A 21,306-nucleotide genomic window follows, 5' to 3' on the forward strand; every position below is an offset into this window, starting at 1 on the left:
AATGCCTTGAAACAGGTTGTTTTTAATAACATTGTTGTTATAAGATCACAAAACTCCTTAAATATGTCATTCTTATCTTATTGAAAGGAATCAGTTACTTAGAAACTGTAAAAACTTCTGAAAGTACTGCTCTCAAATGTAGATCAATGTTTAGAACATTGATTTTCAGACCTTTGCAGCGATGGAAAAGATCAGTTTCACACCCAAGCATTGGCAGATCACCCATCTCCCACAATTTAGGAAATCGGTGCCGATCAATCATTTCACCCCAACCTAGAATGATTTGCCAATCTGGTAAAAATTTGATCTTGTTTCAAGATATAGCCTGCAAGTGCTTCTTATCCTAAACTCGCCTCTTATTCCATGACAAAGTTTACTTAAAATCATACATGGAGGATAATGAGACCAAAATACTGGATTGTATTTACTATAGATAAGTTTGGGTTAAAACAGGATGCACATGTGTATTCAAACACTAATGCTAAATTATGGTCAAGGATCCATCATGCTGTGGGCCAGTTTTTCTTCCAAAGGTCCTGGGAACTTTGGCCGTCAGCATGGCATTGTGAGCTCTGATAACAACTAACCTGGTGGTCTCTTTATATACTGGGTCATTATGTGATCTTTGGCCAGATCTAGCACAGATTTGTCCTTTTTAATTAACCACCATTTCAAATTTTAGGTTTTAAAAAATGAAGGGAAAAACTTGAATGGGTTGATGAAATTTGTGGTAAAATTCTGTTAAAAAAACAAGTTCACTTATAAAAGATAAAATATATATATATTTATGTTATAGTTAGAGTAAAATCCTTTTGGATGTGTAATACAATTACATTTAATTATTAAAAAGAATAAGCTGGCTCTTTATCATTTTTTACCAAAAGTTGCAGACACCTGCTCTAAATTTTAATGTTGAGTATGTTTTCTAATTAAAGGCTCATAGCTCTGGGGGGAAAAATATTTTGCAAGAAGATGTGACCTCAAAACTACGAAGCTTTTGGGTTCTGATTATTTTTTAATATAAGGATTGTTTCTGTTATCTAGGAAGCTTTAACTCCTGAAGACTAGATTCTTTTTTAATGTTAGGTCTGTTAAAGAAAATGTATTAATGAGTTCTGTAAATATCAACAAGCTAATTTGAGGGCTTTATTTCCAACAAAGGAAATTAACTTTGACAGAAGAAAAACAAGCGTGAGTACTATGGATAATAAGACCAAACCTGATATCATTCTTGCATCATAACCAGCAGATGGTAGCATTTTCTACCCTCCTTTAAAGTTCAGGTCCCGGCAGACCTTGTTAGCTCTGCTCAGATAAGGCAGATAAGATCTTGTTTATAAAACTCTGAATGACAATGGATAGTAATTGACCAGAGTGTCTCCGATGGCTTTGTGAGCATGGAGGTGTTTGCTCCTCATTCTTTTTTGAATCAATTCAGGAACGTCTCAATTTCCAGCAAGTCTACAGATTTTGTCTCAGGCAATAGAATAATTTGCTCTGAATAAATGAGCTAAACACAATTTGGTCAAAATATACATCCTAATGTTAAACTCATAGGACCATCTTCTGTCTCTGTCTGAGCAGTCAAATACCATCGCATGGAAGCAAAAAAATATATTTTTTACAGATGTATTGCAATTTGGAATGAGAAGAAAGTTTCTTATTTCTGTTGTGAAGTGCTGTGAACTCCCTGAATTGGCAACAAACAAATCCCACTGACACCAACTACTTTTTAACAAGCCTTGGCTTACCTGTTTGCTTCAAACCAGGGTCTATAAAAATGGAAAAAAAAAAAACTTAAAGTTCAACAAGCTGTACTGCTATGATATAATGCTGGAAATGAAGACAACCATTATCTGTAAGAGCAGCCAGATAAATACATTTAAAAGAAAAATATATAAATAGACCCAGCTAACCCTTCATTAATGTGTGAAGCTTTGAAATGTGGATTACATCATAAAATAAATTAGGCTGGTTTCCTATAATAGGATCTAAAATTAATAAATAAACCCTAAAGGCAGTTGGTGTTTATTTTCTCTAAATGTCAAAGCACCAAGAATATTTATGCTTCTATATTTCACTTTGCATTAAAGTGTTATCACCTTTCAAATTAAAAAGAGAACCATAAATAAATGCTGAAAATCTGGATTAATTAATCATATAAATAGCAAGTTCTTTGGATGCAGGAGGATAAGATTGCTGGAGTATTAGGCTTAATTTTAAACCCAGGAGATTGTTTAATCTCTGTAAAACTACGCTCATTACCTCAGTGGTTAAAAAAAAAGCAAGATTTGCTTAATTAAGTTGTTAAGAAACCAGAAAGCCCTGCAGCTGTCTGGGACCATGGAAAATTTGATTTGGGAAAAAAGGCCACGTGATCGACAGTCATTGTGTGAAAGGCTGTGTGTTGGGAGCAGAAACATAGATTATCTTTTAACTTTCTTCACTTTTAATGAGGGCTTTGGTGCAATGGGGTAAACTCAGACGAAGAGTTCAAAGGGATGGAAAAAAATCTCTAATATGGCTTTCAAAATGATGATGCTACAAGCAGCATTTAAAGCTCCCTCTATAAAATAAAGTTAGTTTTAAAAAATTATTTTGATTTTCCGAATTGATTTTGGTTGGAGCTTATTACTAATTCCACATTTCAAAAAAAGGACCTTTACAAAACAAAACAACTTGTCCACTTAAATTAACCGAACTTTATTTAAATGTCAACGCAATTTATTAGCATACATATGGTAATAAGGTCAATTTGTAATCCGATAACACACAGCTTAAATAAAATTGATTTTGCATATTGCATATGGATTAAGAGCATATGTCATGAAGTATAATAGTTTCTACTGAAGAAAAACTGGGAGCTGAACGTGCAAGAAAAGAGCCTTTTAAGAGAGAAAGCTTCCTGCTTTTCGTCTGATTTCACATCAAGCCTGCTTTCTGTGAGCCAAGTGCTCTGTAGGGAAAGAATGGATCTGATGGTTCTTTCACACAGAACTTGACTGGGCTATTCAGTTTTTCTTCCTAAGAAAATTTTCAATTTCTATTGTGGATTTCCCAGCAAGCTGGGGGAAAACTGAAGAAACAAGATCTCCTTAAGACAAAAGTTTAAATAAATTTGACACAGTGTCTAACAAATTCATTAATAACCTTTAATTTTTGACTTGCAAAGATTTAAATCCATGTTTCAATTTGCATTTATACCTCACAGTTCTTTCCTCTTTTTAAAATTGATTCATTTATTTGTCCCAACAATTATGTTGGTTCTACAGTAATTTCCACAGTTTGATTTGTGTGTTGGTTTTAATGTAAAATTTGTATTCCAGATGGGAAAGAGAATCTCTCACTTTTGCTGGTTTTCTGATCATTACCTAAAATTCTATATGGCTGCTTTGCATATAAAAGTAAATCATAGCCACAGGAATGTGTTTTTTTTTTTTTCTATCTAGTTTAATCTTTTAAACATATTAAGACAGTTTTTGAAAGTTTGAAACACAGATACATTTATTGCTATTAGCTGGAATTCTTAATGCCATTACATAGTCACAGAGGTTATCAATAACATTACTGGTTTTTAAACTCTGAGGTTTAGATGAGTTTGACATGATTCCATTATGCAGAGTAGACATTTGTAAGCTTTTGTAAAGGAGTGTTGGCTTAGTGGTTAGAGCGGTGCGCTTGTGCTCTGAGAAGGTTGCTAGAACCCCACACTGCTCCCTAAGCGCTGCACAATGGAAGCCCACTGCTCCCAAACAGGATGGGTTAAATGTAGAGAGCAAATATCCTCATTGGGGGACAATAAAGTCCAAAAAATTTACATTACATTACATTTATGTCACCATCATAGATTTTAGTTTGAATGTTTTGGGGGTTTTGCACTCAGTTGGCTACTCTACTGATCCCTTGCAGGGTTATTAAAGGAAACAAAAAATATTACCCTTAGCAGGACCCCAATTCAGTTTTCCTGTAAAAGCTTCAAACTGCAGAAATGGAGAAACTGCTTTGGAATTGCTTTACGATATCCATTTCTTAAAAGAATATCAAAATATATGCTGACATTCATCTTATTGTTCAGCTTACATTTAGTCACTATTGTTCCCTTGGTATGTATTGATGTTACCACAATATTACCCCATACACTTACCATCAATAGTTATCATTATTTGATGTTTGATGATTCCAACAGCCTCTAACCTTTTTATTTCTTTATACATACAAAACTTTCATATTGCTGCACACTGCTCCTTCTGTTCCTATTTTTATTTCCGCTGTTGTCTGTGCTCAGAGCTCCTGTAACCAAAGTCAAATTCCTTAATTCATGGCCAATAATGCAGAAGTGGATTAGGGCCACTGAAAAAATAAAAAAAGTTAACAGATTTTTAAATATTATTTCAGTTTAATACGGGAAAAAAGTCAGAATTCTGAGAAAAAAGTCAGAATTCCTAGAGTAAAGGCAGAATTCTGAGATTAAAGTCAGAAGTCTGAGAACTCTGACTTTTTTCTCATATTATACTGAAATAAAAAGAAAAAATAAACTTTTTTAAAATAACTTTTTTTGTTTTTTTCAGTGGCTCTAATCTTCTTCCGTACAATAAAGCTGATACTAATTAATATACACTATATTGCCAAAAGTATTTGCTCACCTGCCTTGACTCACATATGAGCTTAAGTGACATCCCGTTCCTAATCCATAGGGTTCAATATGACGTCGGTCCACCCTTTGCAGCTAGAACAGCTTCAACTCTTCTGGGAAGGCTGTCCACAAGGTTTAGGAGTGTGTTTATGGGAATTTTTGACCATTCTTCCAGAAGCGCATTTGTGAGGTCGCACACTGATGTTGGACGAGAAGGCCTGGCTCTCAGTCTCCGCTCTAATTCATCCCAAAGGTGTTCTATCGGGTTGAGGTCAGGACTCTGTGCAGGCCAGTCAAGTTCATCCACACCAGACTCTGTCATCCATGTCTTTATGGACCTTGCTTTGTGCACTGGTGCACAGTCATGTTGGAAGAGGAAGGGGCCAGCTCCAAACTGTTCCCACAAAGTTGGGAGCATGGAATTGTCCAAAATGTCTTGGTATGCTGAAGCATTCAGAGTTCCTTTCACTGGAACTAAGGGGCCAAGCCCAGCTCCTGAAAAACAACCCCACACCATAATCCCCCCTCCACCAAACTTTACACTTGGCACAATGCAGTCAGACAAGTACCGTTCTCCTGGCAACCGCCAAACCCAGACCCGTCCATCAGATTGCCAGATGGAGAAGCGCGATTCGTCACTCCAGAGAACGCGTCTCCACTGCTCTAGAGTCCAGTGGCGGCGTGCTTTACACCACCGCATCCGACGCTTTGCATTGCACTTGGTGATGTATGGCTTGGATGCAGCTGCTCGACCATGGAAACCCATTCCATGAAGCTCTCTGCGCACTGTTCTTGAGCTAATCTGAAGGCCACATGAAGTTTGGAGGTCTGTAGTGATTGACTCTGCAGAAAGTTGGCGACCTCTTCGCACTATGCGCTTCAGCATCCGCTGACCCCGCTCCGTCAGTTTACGTGGCCTACCACTTCGTGGCTGAGTTGCTGTCGTTCCCAAACACTTCCATTTTCTGATAATACAGCTGACAGTTGACTGTGGAATATTTAGGAGCGAGGAAATTTCACGACTGGATTTGTTGCACAGGTGGCATCCTATCACAGTTCCACGCTGGAATTCACTGAGCTCCTGAGAGCGACCCATTCTTTCACAAATGTTTGTAAAAACAGTCTGCATGCCTAGGTGCTTGAATTTATACACCTGTGGCCATGGAAGTGATTGGAACACCTGATTCCAATAATTTGGATGGGTGAGCAAATACTTTTGGCAATATAGTGTATTTCTGCAACTTCTCGCCCCGCGCATGCGCAATAGCCTAATCCCCTCGCCAGTAGGACACACCGGTGGAGAGTTTACTGTATCCCAGTTTCTTAAAGTTTCTGCATAACGCAAGTTTTTCGGAAGTCAATTTGTTTAATTTTAGTCTGAATATGTCTGGAAAAAGATGAGATTAAAGTTTCGAAAAGAAAAGGTTTGGATTAAGGAGTTCATCACAACAGAAAGGGGTAAGTTAATTAACCCAACAGGTGCGTAACTTTCACAATTAGACAAACTTCGGTTAAAAAAACAAACAAACAAAGTCCAGTACTGTTTGTTATCTTGGAAAAAAAATAAACTTGTTGCAAAGAAAGCTATTATTCCTTTAATATGATTAGTTTGGAGTGATTATTTACGCTCAGCCATAATTTTCTCTCAGCCTTTTTGAATGTGTTTGACTTCATTAAACTTAACGCTTTAATTAAACTGCTTAAACTTCAGAGAAACTCCTAAAGGTATTAAGATATAATTTCCTAACGAGCTGTTTCATTTTTTACTCCCCATTATGTTTTAATCACCTAATTATGGATATACAGTAATTGCTCAGTCAGTAATTGAAGAAAATGAGCTAAAAGTATTCTGGGATTTGGCAGGGATTTTATTTAATTTCAGACCGCAACTGAAAAGTAAAAACATATTTCCCTACCCAGTGAGTAAAGCTAAACCTTTAATTATGAGATTTTGTTTAAATATCTGTTCTTGTCTTGATTTTTGAGACTAAGACTCTTAAAATCGCGTCTATTTAAAATATTGGTATTAATGTAAGTTGAAAGTCAACTGGCAGGAGTAAAGAGAGTTATGCAGAGTTATGCTGTGCAACTATTTTATTATTTACACATAATTTCCTGTGGGTGATTTTCATTTCCGTAATAAAACATAATCTACGAGTTAAAAAATATACCTTATACTGCAACTTTTGCCTCCCTTATAATTTAAACCCAGGTTATAACATTGAGGTTTTTTAAAATACATTTTATCCAAAACTCAAATTACTTAATTCATCATAGTTGAAAGATTTGAAAGTAAAACTTACTCAGATCCATAATCAATATAGTATAAATGAATCGATACAAAGACAAAAAAGAGGGCTACAGTGAATCCTGTATCTTACATAGTAAAGTATGCTGATACGATTGATAAATGGGGATTGCTTATTTTACATGGAAGTGGGCTTCTTTGTGTCAGACACATTAGGTGTCTTGGCTTGTCTTTTTGACGAAGATCCAAATCGATGTAGGAGCAGCATTCATTTGCAGAGAATAAAATTTTCATCAGGAGAGGTTTTTCAGACCAGGCATAGATGTCTTTTCGTATTCAAAGTTATCTTAATGAGTGCATTAAGCGCATTGCACATTACACAAACTTCCTAAACAGTTAGTTGGGGGATACAGAAGGAGGATGTTAAAGTGTACAGTTGCATATCCATCCATCTTCTCCTGCTCATTCCATCACAGTTGAGCTGGTGCCCATGTCAAGCAGTCAGGTTGCCAGTGTGTTGCAGGTGTGGCACAGTTGCATGTAAACTGCACAGAACGGCCGTCTTGTTTTAACTGAGCATTTAACTGAGTTTTAACTATGTGTCAATCGGTGGAGGTTGAAAGAACCCCCCCCAGCTGCTGCCCAGCCACATTCTGTTAACAGGAATAGGTATGTGTTAGTACAGTACCTCAGTGGAAAAAAATCTGTGTCAGGTAGAATAAGTTTAATTCTTTAACAGAACTTCATTCCACTGAGAGCATATTGATGGATGATAGTGCATTATAGAAAATACCTGCACAGTCAAATGGCCACTTAGTATGATGGAATGTAAAAGAGTAAGAACTGCATAAGATGATACACAGACCCCACCTGTTTTTTTTTATACTTCATATTCACCTGCTGCCAGGTGTGCTTCTTTCCCATCTGATTGCACCTAAATAAAATCACACTTATATGCTACCATCCACTTAAGTGGTTCCCCCTGTTATGTTAGTGTGTACTCGGGCAGCCAAACTCTGCCACACTGTCTTCTTCTCCTTTAGAGTTTGTTGAAACCCCTTTTGTGAAATGGACCCAAGCTGCGAAATCAATGGGAGAGAGAGACTGGTGCTTTATGTGCGTAGGGATAGAAGCCAACAGTTTAAAGCTTGCTGTAAGGGGTTAAAATTTGGATGCTGACCTAACAAAACCTAATTGTGAGCTCAAGGAAAGCCTTGTTTCCATCTAACAGTTAAACACATTACAAGTGCGTTAGATCATCATATTCTTTCTTATTAGTGAAGCAGCTCCTACACTTCAGGTATGCATGTAGACAAAAAAAAAGTGGCTTAATAAAATGGGAAAACGATGCAAAAGGAGTTCTTTCTTTTTTCATCTGTGCTGACCCTGAAATCAAACATCGGGTTAGTTGCAGAATAAATAAAATAGATTAATGATTACCAAGTTAGCCATAATATTTCTTTATTATTTTCTTAATCCCAAAGGGAAATTAAAGCTACAGTGTGTAATAATTACAGGGATATACAGTCAGAAATGTAATATATTATACATAACTGTTATTTATCATCATCTACGAGTTCAGCCTCTTAACCTTAATATTTGCGTTGCCTTAGAATTCGTTATTTCTAATTACATAGGAGCGGGTCTCGCAGCCATGGAGGCAGACATCTTTGCGCTACGGCAGCGCAGAGCCAACAAACTAGCGATTGCGAGATCGCCAAAACGTCACAACGATGTAGAAAAATAACGTGTATATTTATTATCTTAAATCTACATGAAATCTATACCCTACACAGACTAATGAAATACTATCTGTAAAATGATCTATGTAAACAAACCTCATCACTTGAGGAGGTAGGTGATGCGGACGTCGTGGAAGACATTTTGTCCCGTAACGCTCGCCGTACTGTTGGGGGGGAGAAGCGGTGGGGGGGAGATGTTCATGTTGCTGCAGTCTGCAGTCTGACCGCTAGATGTCGCTAAAAGTTACACACTGTAGCTTTAAATAAAACACATTTAGTATATAACATGACAAAGGATGAGGATCTCTGTTATCATTTCAAAACATCAACTGTAAAACGTTTTGTGTATACAGAAAAAAATTTGAAAGATTGCAAAAAAGTTATTTCAACAGGGCAAGTAAAAATGGTTTCTTCCTAGGAAAACTGAAAGGTTGGAAAGTTGCAGTAAAACGGAGCAGATTCATAAATGAAAGGACATATTTTCCAAATCCGTAAATGTAAAATGTCATATATTTTTATTTCAGCATAGTTTCTGAAATTGATAGGCAGGGCTTTAGTCCGCTATCTTCAAACTACTGATTGCTGTATTTGTTGAATCATGTGTTGTCATTTTTCCTAACCAAATTATGGTGCACAATATAAAAACGTAGAAAATTGAGTAATTTTGGGATGCTGTGATGGACATCCTGGAAATGTGAAATATTTAACTTAAAAAAAAAAGTGACGCATTTTATTTAACTGTTTAACTGACATGGAACAGTAAAATGTCAAAGAAAGGCACAGGGAAGCAAAAGCATTACTCATGTTAATATAAAGGATCCAAATAAATAAATAGGTTGGTGGCTTTACACCACCTCACCCCCCCCCCACCCCCCCATGCTAGGCCCAAAGTTATTTGAAAAGCTTCATTTATGTATGTTTCTGTCTTGTAATGATGTCCATAAAGCTAAGAGCTGCCGGGATTAGACACAGCAGCCCTAAGTTAATTTCTACCATGATGTGGTTCTTATTGTTAAATCCATAAAACACGAAGGAAGGCGAACTAGGGGATACAATTTGTCCAAATCAGAATCATCAGCATTTGGCCTGATCCAATCTGCTGTATTTCCTTAGAAAACTTTAAACCAATCTTTCTGAATGATTTGATTGCACTGACTCTGTTGATATAGCATTTTGTGAATTGGTGCTATAAATACTAAATGGAATAAAAGCATTTTGTTCTTTTCACAGAGTTTAGAGACTTAAAAAAATGTTAAGTTTGCGTAATGAAAATTGCTGTTTTGGGTACTTTTTTGGATTTATCTTGAACATACACTACATTTAAAACATGTCAGTTTCTGGGATCTCTAGATTTAGCTTAAACTCTAACAAAAACCAACATAATCACTTTGTTTTGGTCTAGTTAAACTTTAATGTAGGTTTCCATTATTCATTTAGCTGTGAAGCAGAATGGCCTTTTTTCCCCTTAATCCCATAAAAGCATCAGTTCTTAATTTGAGCCTCTAAATTTTGTTAAAACATGGGCTAATGGACCTGCGATGAAGACGACATTTATAGAGCTGATATTTGAGAAAGTACAATGTAAGTGCAAATAGGGGGAAATCCAGCTCCATCTGGCTCCCACTTAAAAGTGTAATAGCCTTAGAAGTTGGATCATTAATTGCCATCAGTGCTAGAATAGCAGACAAGTGAAGCATTACTTCATGTAGCATATTTAAATTGTACTGGGTTCTAGTTTAAGTTCAGTTGTCTTGGTGTGCTGCTGTACAGTGCCTTGTGGGTGTATTCGCATGTAATTAACATTTGCTTTGATTGAAATCGTACACCTTATAACTTATTGAGTTTTTTAATCCACCAATTTAAATTAGTGGGTAGTCATGAAGGGGAAGGAAAGTATGAAATAAAAAGTGCAAAACAAAAGGGCAAATTTGTTTTATTTACAAATGAATGTGAATATTTAAACCATCAAGGTTTGGGTTATTTGCAATCATACTAAATCTGAAAAATAGGAGGAAATTTATTTAATCTCAACAACATGCTTTTTTTTTCTTTTTTTCTTTTGGTCTAACTGATGAGAAGGGACGACATCACTAAAAAAAGAACAAAATACCTGTTTAAAAAGGTTTTGGTGCTTTAATTTGGGGAAAATTTGATGATGACATTGTGGTTCAGGAAATTTGGTCAAACTAAAATAAGGAAGTGTTTGTTCTTCAAACCATTAAGGTGAAAAAAAAAAACTTATCTGTAGCTGAGAGCAGAACCTTTACTCCGATCCAAACTAACTTTTAAGATCAACCTATTTCTGATGTTTTAGTGTAAGAGAATAAGTTATTATGGCAAACCCAAAGTCCTTGACATATATTCATTGCTGAATAAGATGGAACCAGAAAAGCTTTATTAGAGGATAACTGCATAAAAAGTAGTTTGGCTTAATGGTATTTTATATTTTGCTCAAATATGGTCAGATCTTCAACTAGAGTTAGATCGATGCATCATTGGCTTGTAGCAGCTTTTTTTCCCCCTTGCATCGGTTGATACATCCATGCATTTGTCGATTCATTAGTGCAATCTGCAGCCTTGAGATCACATCAGACGATGCTTTGCATTTCCCCCATTAACTATCAATTGTTAATGTTTTTTTGATTTGTTAATACAATTTAAATTTTATTTAAATTTAGACCTTTGTAATATTTATTATCAAGAATAATGTAAGCAAAGCCCCAGTATAAAGTTCTTATTTTTCACTCTGATTGTAAACACTTACGTCTATCATGTTGTTTTATGGTCTATGCAGTGCCCTCTAAAAATTACAGGATAGGAGAACCTCGTCATGTCATGTCATGTAAAACATTTAACCTTTGTTCCATTCTGGTGATGCATTTTCTGCAACATTTCTAACAGCTGCCACTACAGGCCCAAATTTGAAATGAACCACCTGCCAGGATTCAATTTCTGGAGTTTATTTTCCAGGTTTCTGAAGAATTTCCCTTCAGACCAGGTTATCCATAGTGTTTAAATGGCTATTTGGAGGAGCTAGCTTGGATCAGATGGTACACCAGGTGGCCAGTGTTTTACATGGCATTCACTTTTAAATTTAGTTTAATTACTTTCTTTTCTGTAAAAACTGGCCTAAAATTAAGTATCCTGCAAGGGAACAAAGGTTGCATAATGGATCACTATCCAGCAGAGCAAGTTGTTACTGACTTTTGTATATTTTATTTCTCCAAAAACGGTATCTGTAGAGTGCAGTTTTGACATGATTACATTTTTATTTAGAAAAATAAGTTAACCTATTTTAAACATGAGATATAAAGAACAAATAAAGATTTGTTAAAGGTACAGACAATAACTGTATAAGGAACCTTCAGTTAGAGTCCTTCTTTTGCAGAAACTCAAAGTAAAAGAAATTTACAGGCAATGATCTAAAAGCAAACAACATAATGCAAGTCAAATAAGAAGTAAATACTAAAGCTTTTACTATCACCAGGCATTTCCTGAATGTTTAACCAAAAATAATATGGTTTGCTTAAATAATCCCCATTTACTTCTCCTATAACAAATGATCCCTTCGTTGTATCTTGCATTAAAAATGCAGAAAAAAGATCAGCCTTTTACTTTAATATATTTCCCTGCTGGAGAAATTAAACCCCACATTGGATATTTTTTGTAGCTAAATCAGATTTTGTGAATGGATTATATGTTTCTCCCAACACATGGTATTGTGCCCCTCTGGGAAAGGCTCTTAACCACAACTTCCCTACAAATCAAGTGTAAATGTGAGTGTTTGTGAGTGGCTTGGGGCATAAGAAGCACAGTGTAAAGGCCCTTTAAGTGGTGGGCTGAAAAAGCTCAATACAACCTAAATCCAATTCCCATTTATTCTGTCTTCTCATACAACATTTCACATGCTTGGAACATAAAGAGAGAGGATCTTTGGTTTAACTTCTTTGCATGATCTCTCTGGAACATTTAGAGCTCTGGGTTCTTTTTATGCTCTTCAGTTCCTCCTACATGTTTTCAGAAGGATTTGGCAAGGGTGGATTTTTTTTTTCCTCTGTCCTATTAGCAATAAGTTTGGATCATTATGACATATTAAATTGACCTGGGCTAAGCTCCTAGTTTTACTAGAACATAGTTTTATTCAAAACGTCATGTAATGTCAAACAGCTCCGTACATTTTAAGACAATTATCAGAGCCTTTAGAAGAAATACCTTACAGGAAAGACTACATTTATTTATTTATTTTTAGATCAGACCCAACTGAAGTGTTTAACTGTTTTGACTAAATCTCCTAGTTTGCTTTTAAGTCCCGGCAGAGTTTTAGCAAACTCCACAGGTCTATATTTGTTATGGATTCACATTAAAGGCTATTTGTGTCATCTTTCCAAAAAGACTGGTTGACATGTTCAGTTTTAAAATACTTGGTGACCAAAAGTGGCACTGTCATTCTGTTTTTGAGATCTATACCATTTTTCAGGAGAGATTTGGGCTGTTGTCTCACCCTTCTGGTGAGCTGTCCAGTCTCCACATCTTTGTCATTACTCCACCCATTAGAACACATCCCATTTGAATTGTTAACCATATTCTCTCGAATTTTCCATTTAAGTTTCTTGATATTTAACCAGCTGGATAACGGGAGATTAAGTAAGTTTTGTTTGCATGAAAAAAAAAAAAAAAAAGTTGGAGCGAAGGAAACTGTATCGTTGAGCTCCAGCCCTCAGGCAGTAATTGACTTGTGGGATTTGCATACATATTCTTAATTATGGTGCTTTTTCTAATTGCTGAGTCTATCAAACTGAAGAAGTCATAATTAATGCTGTCATTTTGTTTTCATTATGTACATCTAGACTTTTTTCCAGTTCAAAAATTTGCAATACTTGCACTATTGTACAATGCTCATAGAATATTCTCCTTAATGCCTTGTTATATCTGTGTTATTTGTTTTACACCAACACTCTCACACTCTTCTGTTATTTCTGTCCTCACGCTTTCCTCCTCTCGTCTCTTTGTAACACTCAACACTTAGACTCTGTCTTTTGATACATTTTCTGGTTTGAAGAAATATCAAAACTCTTAAAGTCCTTATCTATGCTAAAGGTTGGAACACTCTGTGTACCTTTTAGTCTTCTTACATCAGTGTCCCTCACCTCTGAATTCCTGAGGGTGACATCCTTGTTCAGGCTGTGTGACCACATTTCCCTGCTTGCATTTTTTTTTTCAGTTTCCTGTCTTATTTTTGTCCTCAACCTAGATCTCCCTGCTTTTGCTCCTCCATCTCCACTTCTGCTTCACCACCCATGACACTCACCCCTCCCAGCCTATCCCACTCCCCTCCTCAACTATGAAACCACCACTGTTCCCCTCTCCAGTATCTCTCTCCAGCTGATAGTCTACTGTTTTTTTTTTCCCGGTCCTTCACTTTTTTTTATGATGTCTAGATGCAAAATATGGAAAATAGATAGAAAAGTAGGCGTAGGGAGGAAAAAACATATTCAATTGGCAATTTTGCTTTGGGGAGATCAGGCGAGGAGAGTGTTGGCTTCCCTCCTTTCTCTCCCCTCTCCTCTCTCTCACTGCTCTGGCTCAGTGCAAAGCATGTGTGTTAGTGTGTGCGTCTCTCCCGGCTCGGCTGTTGTTCGCCGCCGCCACAGATGAGCGGGGAAGAGGAGGTAAAGCTGATGTCTCTGGCCAAAGGAAAACAGGAGGAGTTTGGACCGACAAGCGAGACTAACCTGAGGCTCTGATCATCAACGGCTCTCAATCCATCTTTTCTATACAAACACACACGTGCGCTGTCACGCTCTCTCTCACACACTCACTCACGCCAGCTGGATGTCTCCTCACTAGGCGGAACGGGAGAGAGAGGTGCTTTGGCTTGTCATTAGTTGAGGGCACGGGAGAACACGAGAAACCTTGACGCGTGTGTAGTGTTTCTGAATAGAGATGATCTGGTACTCTACTTACACAGGGGCTGCTTTTATTTGCTCACGGCTGAAGTGACTCTAACCTCCTGCTCGGAGTGTCACACAGGACTTAACTCTATTTTAGTCAATGAAACTGAGCAGCCGCGGGGGGCAATGGAGGATGAAAAAGGAGGAGAGGCATGTTGGGATTTGGGTGTGTGGGTTGAGTGGTAGTTTGGGGGTGTAATGGGAGCCACAGGCGGGCTGGCTGGCTACCACAGTAACTCAGTTCAGGGAAGTGAATAAGAGTGGAAGTAGGGAGGAGAGGGATGTCCTGAGGGAGCATCTTTCTCCTCATTCGCTGATTCTCAGTGGTACTTCCTCCCGTTTAAAAAGTCTCAGCCTCCCTCCTCGTTTACCCCTTGTTTAGCAGTTGCTTCATGGCTTTGAATTTTCTGTTTTTGTGGCATTTCGCCATGTCCCTTGGAAATCATCTTTTACCCTATCCATTTCTCTTTTGGTCTTTAACTTTTGTTTTCCTTGCCTCTGTTATATAGTCTGTGATGGATCCTAATTCTCTAACTGATGCTTCATTTCTCTGTCCAGGTGTGATTGCACAAAGGCTCCCTGGCTGAGGAGCTGGAAGGCAAACTATGGATCTAAAGGAGAGTTGTGGCAGTCAAGGGAGCCATGAGAGCTTCAGTTTGCGCCCCACCTCCTGGCAAGCATTTGCCAGTACCAGCACGCTGCATGGCCTGCGCTTCATTTTCCCATATGGTCAGACCGGTGCACGCCGCTTGCTCTGGGCGGCAGCTCTGCTGGCCTGCCTGGGACTGTTGGCTTTGGAGAGTGCAGAGAGGCTTGCATATTTCCTTTCATACCCTCACCTGACTAGCGTTGATGCTATTGTGTCTAGCAGTCTGGTTTTCCCCGCTGTGACCATTTGTAACCTCAACACTTACCGCTTCAGCCGCCTCACCAGCAACGACCTGTATCACGCTGGAGAGCTTCTGGCCCTACTGGATGTAGACCTGGCAATCCCACAGCCACACCTGGCTGAGCCGGATGTGCTTACTTTTCTTCAGGAAAGAACCAACTTCACAGCCTACAAGGCCAAAGCGTTCAGCATGAAGGAGTTCATGGATCGGGTTGGCCATGACCTCAAGGAGATGATGCTCTACTGCAGATATCAAGGCCAGGACTGCAGCCACAGTGACTTCAAAACCGTGAGTCAACTCGTATAGTTTTCTTCTTTAAATCTGACCTTTTGTCTGTGCTTATAGCAGGAGTTGGACTTTTTTCTAAGTTTTCTCTTTTCTTGTGAATTATATAATATGCATCATTTGAATTTTTCCAGTTTTTAGAGAAGGATTTTTTTCAGCAAATATTATGGCTTGATGTATACTGATAGCAGTACTTTCCCTCCCACGGTGCTCAGCTGGGAGTCTCCAACTGGCTTTCTCTGTGCTACTCCTGTTTTGCTTCACAGGCTGCCTCTATGTTCCTGTAACACATTATTTGCTGCTGTCTTGTTTTTGTTAAGATATTTAGCTTTGTGCTTTATCAGACATGCAACACTGAGAAGTGCAGTATTTTTAATCACTGGAGCAAAGTAATGTATTTATCTTGGGACAATACCACTTTGACTTCCTTCACAATCATGAAGCTTATTTTTAATTCTGCATTCAAGGATTTTATTTAGAATTTTAAGCGTTGCAATTTTGTTCCCAATCCTGCAATTTTAGAGAAAACAGAGTATTTGCTTGGATATATGTGGTTTACGACGTCTTTGGTTGGGGGGTAGCCCCCTGCTGGTTGCAAAATGAAAACCTTTTCCTGGGTTGTATGTTGATGCATTTCTGTCCTTTAAGCTTTTAGTATTCATCTTTATTCCAGGGCGAAGTTAGCAGATTTTGGCACAAGCGTAGTTTGGTTCTTGACATCCACTTGTTGCACAGTTGAACTCCCTCTGAGTGCTTGCGGGGTCCACTAGTGATTAGTTGTGCTACCCATGGGATACAGAACAAGAAACTAGAGAGGAGAATACCGAAGCTTATAGTTTGTACTCATTTGTTCTTATCAACTTTAGTCCTGTTTTGTTTTTTGTTATACAGGTGATTGTCCTTTTGTAATAAAGGGGTTATTACCTCAAATCTCGTACAAGACATATTAATGCTTTTTCTTTTAAATATGAATGCCCGGTTTGCTTATGTGTTTATTCTATTGTTTGCAAATGTTTGTTGTATAATCCACTCTTGTAGCTTAAGGCATAATCACTTGGGATATTCATATATGCCAAAATCAGTTATAAGCATTCTTACAAGTAACAAGATTACTGCTACTTTTCAGAAAAACAAAACGAAACAACATGAATATACACTCACCGGCCACTTTATTAGGAACCCCATGCTAGTAACGGGTTGGACCCCCTTTTGCCTTCGGAACTGCCTCAATTCTTCGTGGCATAGATTCAACAAGGTGCTGGAAGCATTCCACAGGGAGTTTGGTCCATATTGACATGATGGCATCACACAGTTGCCGCAGATTTGTCGGCTGCACATCCATGATGCGAATCTCCCGTTCCACCACATCCCAAAGATGCTCTATTGGATTGAGATCTGGTGACTGTGGAGGCCATTTGAGTACAGTGAACTCATTGTCATGTTCAAGAAACCAGTCTGAGATGATTCCAGCTTTATGACATGGCGCATTATCCTGCTGAAAGTAGCCATCAGAAGTTGGGTACATTGTGGTCATAAAGGGATGGACATGGTCAGCAACAATACTCAGGTAGGCTGTGGCGTTGCAACGATGCTCAATTGGTACCAAGGGGCCCAAAGAGTGCCAAGAAAATATTCCCCACACCATGACACCACCACCACCAGCCTGAACCGTTGATACAAGGCAGGATGGATCCATGCTTTCATGTTGTAGACGCCAAATTCTGACCCTACCATCCGAATGTCGCAGCAGAAATCGAGACTCATCAGACCAGGCAACGTTTTTCCAATCTTCTATTGTCCAATTTCCATGAGCTTGTGCAAATTGTAGCCTCAGTTTCCTGTTCTTAGCTGAAAGGAGTGGCACCCGGTGTGGTCTTCTGCTGCTGTAGCCCATCTGCCTCAAAGTTCCATGTACTGTGCGTTCAGAGATGCTCTTCTGCCCACCTTGGTTGTAACGGGTGGTTATTTGAGTCACTGTTGCCCTTCTATCAGCTCCAACCAGTCTGGCCATTCTCCTCTGACCTCTGGCATCAACAAGGCATTTCCGCCCACAGAACTGCCGCTCACTGGATGTTTTTTCTTTTTCGGACCATTCTCTGTAAAGCCTAGAGATGGTTGTGCGTGAAAATCCCAGTAGATCAGCAGTTTCTGAAATACTCAGACCAGCCCTTCTGGCACCAACAATCATGCCACGTTCAAAGTCACTCAAATCACCTTTCTTCCCCATACTGATGCTCGGTTTGAACTGCAGGAGATTGTCTTGACCATGTCTACATGCCTAAATGCACTGAGTTGAATTAAGTGTTAACGAGCAGTTGGACAGGTGTACCTAATAAAGTGGCCGGTGAGTGTACAAAGCATGCATGCTGAAAATACTATAACTATAAACTTGTTTGTCTTACCTAGTTGTCCGACTTAGTTTGGGTTTGCAATATTTGTTCATATTTAAGCATAAAAAAGATGAGAAATATGGGTTATTCCCTTCCTTATACATGATGGGCCATCAATTCTGTTGAATATAGGGGCAGTGCAAAGTTGTTAGATTGTGCGATGCTATTTTTAGAGGTCTGCCTCAAATGGTGTGCTGTAGTGTGAGTGTTTATAGTTTTCTAATGTATTGTTGGCTTGCTGTTGACCTTTCTTTAAAAGCATGTTATTGTAGACTGAAATGGCAATATCTGTAGCTGTATAATGTTGAAAGTGTGAAAACTGATGATGCATTTGCTTCTTGAATGATATCCCAGTTCTTAAGGGAGAACTTTTTTCCATTTAAAATTAACAGCATAGAAGACACACAAAATTAGCAACAGGAACTCTTTATCGATAGAGCAGTGTATAGGTAAAGGGTATTATACCTCAAATAAAAAAACAGGGTTCTATAAAAAACAACAACAACAAAAAAACATTTGTGGATGAAAATGGTGGTGATATTTCGACCTTAAACATTTCATTTTTTAAAAATTTCAAATACAGTTACTTGAGCTCTAACTTTCTATGTTGCCACGTCAAATGCATCTTTATCAGGGAATGTTTGTAATTTGGTTTGATAATTTTCCAGGCATGGGAAAAATATTGAAAAAAAACAAATCGATTACAGAAACATTTCAAATACTCCAGACTTTTTTTTCTCCTATTTCAATGGTAAAGTTTAGCAATGTTTGATAAATGCAGGGGTTTTCTCTTATCCTTAAATTACCAATAAATCAATATTTACGTTTGGACTTAATTAAACATTGAATGAGCTCTCAGAAATTGTGTTACTGCCCATTTGGTTAACTTAAAATTCAAACTATAACCAGGCTTCCTTATCCGGTTCTAAAGTGCTAAACAAAGAATTATGGTAGTGTGTATATATATATATATATATATATATATATATATATATATATATATATATATATATATATATATTAGTGCTGTCAAAATTATCGCGTTATTAACGCGTTAACGCGAGGCCATTTTAACGGCGATAATTTTTTTAACGCGAGATTAACGCTATGTGGTTTTATGGTACAATTTTCCAAGTGCATCCCGCTGCAGCCTGCGGGAAGGCGGGGCTATTTTCCCCCAGTCTATGCATTTCTCATAGGCTTCCAGAGCGGAGCTCCTCAAGGAAAAAAGACGCTCATACACTGGGTGGCGCTAGTGCCTTTTCTTTAACCCCCACCACCAACAAACAAGTTGAGTGTCTGGTAACTAGTAGCAACCTGAAATACGCTGAGAAAACAGATTACTGAGGTGAAATGGAATCTGCTACGGCACTCTTGTCGGTATCGTGTGTGTGTGTGTGTGTGTGTGGGTGGGTGTGTCTGTGTGTGGGTGAGTGGGTGAGTGGGTGTTCTCATTTTTGTTAAGAGGCTGAAAAGTAACTTTCTAGAGAGCATAGACTACCTTCATCTAGTGATGTTGGTCTATTGATTTTGATGTATTGATTGAAAATTGTTCATTATTACCTTGGTTAATTAACATCTAATGTTAATTCTACTAAATTTTATAGCAGTAGGGTAAAATGCTTGTCTTTGTTCAAAAGACTGTATTAACTGTAAAGACTGTCTTTTACATCAGCCTGTTTTCAGGGCCTTTTTTTTGGCTACATATTTGTTATTTTTTGCTACATGCCTCCCCATCTTCTTGCCATATGTTTCTATGGCATAAATCAGTATCTGTGACCTGTTTTCATTTTAAAAAAAGAACATTGGCACAAACCTAGCCTGTATGTATTTTTTTGTATGTCATCCAGAGTATTTAAATGATTTTCAATCAGGAAAAAAAATGTGCGATTAAAATGCGATTAATCGCGAGTTAACTCAGGCATTGATGCGATTAATCGCGATTAAAAAATTTAATCGATTGACAGCACTAATATATATATATATATATATATATATATATATATATATATATATATATATATATATATATATAAATAAAATAAATGATTCTTCAATAGTGCTTTAAAGGTGCTGTATTTAAACTAGAAAACTATTCAATATAGATAAACAAATGAGTGGAGCATAATTTTATAGTTACATAATTTGAAAAAATGGTGGAATAAGCATATTTAAAGTCTAGAGATGGCTTAACTACTATTGAAACAGATTTAACAATAATGGTTTATTTACAAATGTCTTAAATGCAGATGAACACAAAATGAACCTTGTGAGTAGGAGCTGTAAAGCTCTGCAACTAGCTTACATCTATTAACTTGACATATAGTAAAGGAAAAATCACAGTTTATTTAATTAGAAGGAGAATTCTTATTGATCCTTTTAAATAAAAGCTTTTTTTAATGTATGTGTAACACGGGGGAATTACCCGGATTGTGACCGAGGACGTGGCCCTAAACCAACTAGTAGACCACTAAAAGTATCAAGTAGCCTAGGGTCTCCCAATTAAATGTACCTAGGTAAGTCTGGCTTGAAATGAGGAAACAGATTTAGTATACAAATTATATATTTTATTTATGGATTATTTTACAATTGGAAGACAACTTTATTATTCTATTTTAAAATCCAATAAGGCACAAGAACCCGTGACAGAAGAAGCAATCTGAGACTCTAGAAAACACTGCAAACCACGTTAGTAGCACACAAGATCAAACAAGATTATATTAATTTAGAAGAACACGAATCTCACGTTGCGTCCTATAGAGCTGCGCCCAATCAGCTTATTAATAAAATAAATAAATGGTCGTTCTGGTTCTGTAGTGCCCGTGCTGCAACTCTAGCTCCAGAGAAAACCTTTTACCAAGAGCATAACAAAAAAAAGGGGTCTCAATGGTGAGAGCATAATAAAAAAGGGGTCTCAATGGTGAGAGCATAATAAGCAACAGCAGCAATCTTCATCAGCCTCAGACAGGGATATATGCAGACGCTTCCATGAAAACTTTTCCAGCAGCGCAGTACCAAGATCCAAATTCTGTGTAGCAGCACGGCTCCCAATGCTCAGAAGAATCTACTGCACACCAAACTAAGCCGACTCTCATAGCTTGCTTGCACACCTGGTGCCTATATACGCTAATGAGCCTGTCAATTCTGTAAAGCAGACGTGAAGGTAA

The 21,306-nt window shown here is 37.7% G+C and overlaps 1 protein-coding gene across 1 annotated transcript; it reads left to right on the forward strand.

Moving 5' to 3' along the window:
* Nucleotides 1-14,065: 14,065 nt before the first annotated feature.
* LOC119785373 (acid-sensing ion channel 2-like) lies at nt 14,066-16,036 on the forward strand. Its single transcript, XM_038288000.1, has 3 exons — nt 14,066-14,488; nt 15,133-15,752; nt 16,016-16,036. The coding sequence occupies exons 2-3, from the start codon at nt 15,180-15,182 to the stop codon at nt 16,034-16,036; spliced, it is 594 nt and encodes a 197-aa protein (XP_038143928.1). The 5' UTR covers nt 14,066-14,488; nt 15,133-15,179.
* Nucleotides 16,037-21,306: the final 5,270 nt, after the last annotated feature.

The sequence above is a fragment of the Cyprinodon tularosa genome, unplaced genomic scaffold (assembly GCF_016077235.1).
Source record: "Cyprinodon tularosa strain WSP-4 unplaced genomic scaffold, ASM1607723v1 ctg246, whole genome shotgun sequence".
NCBI lineage: Eukaryota > Metazoa > Chordata > Actinopteri > Cyprinodontiformes > Cyprinodontidae > Cyprinodon > Cyprinodon tularosa.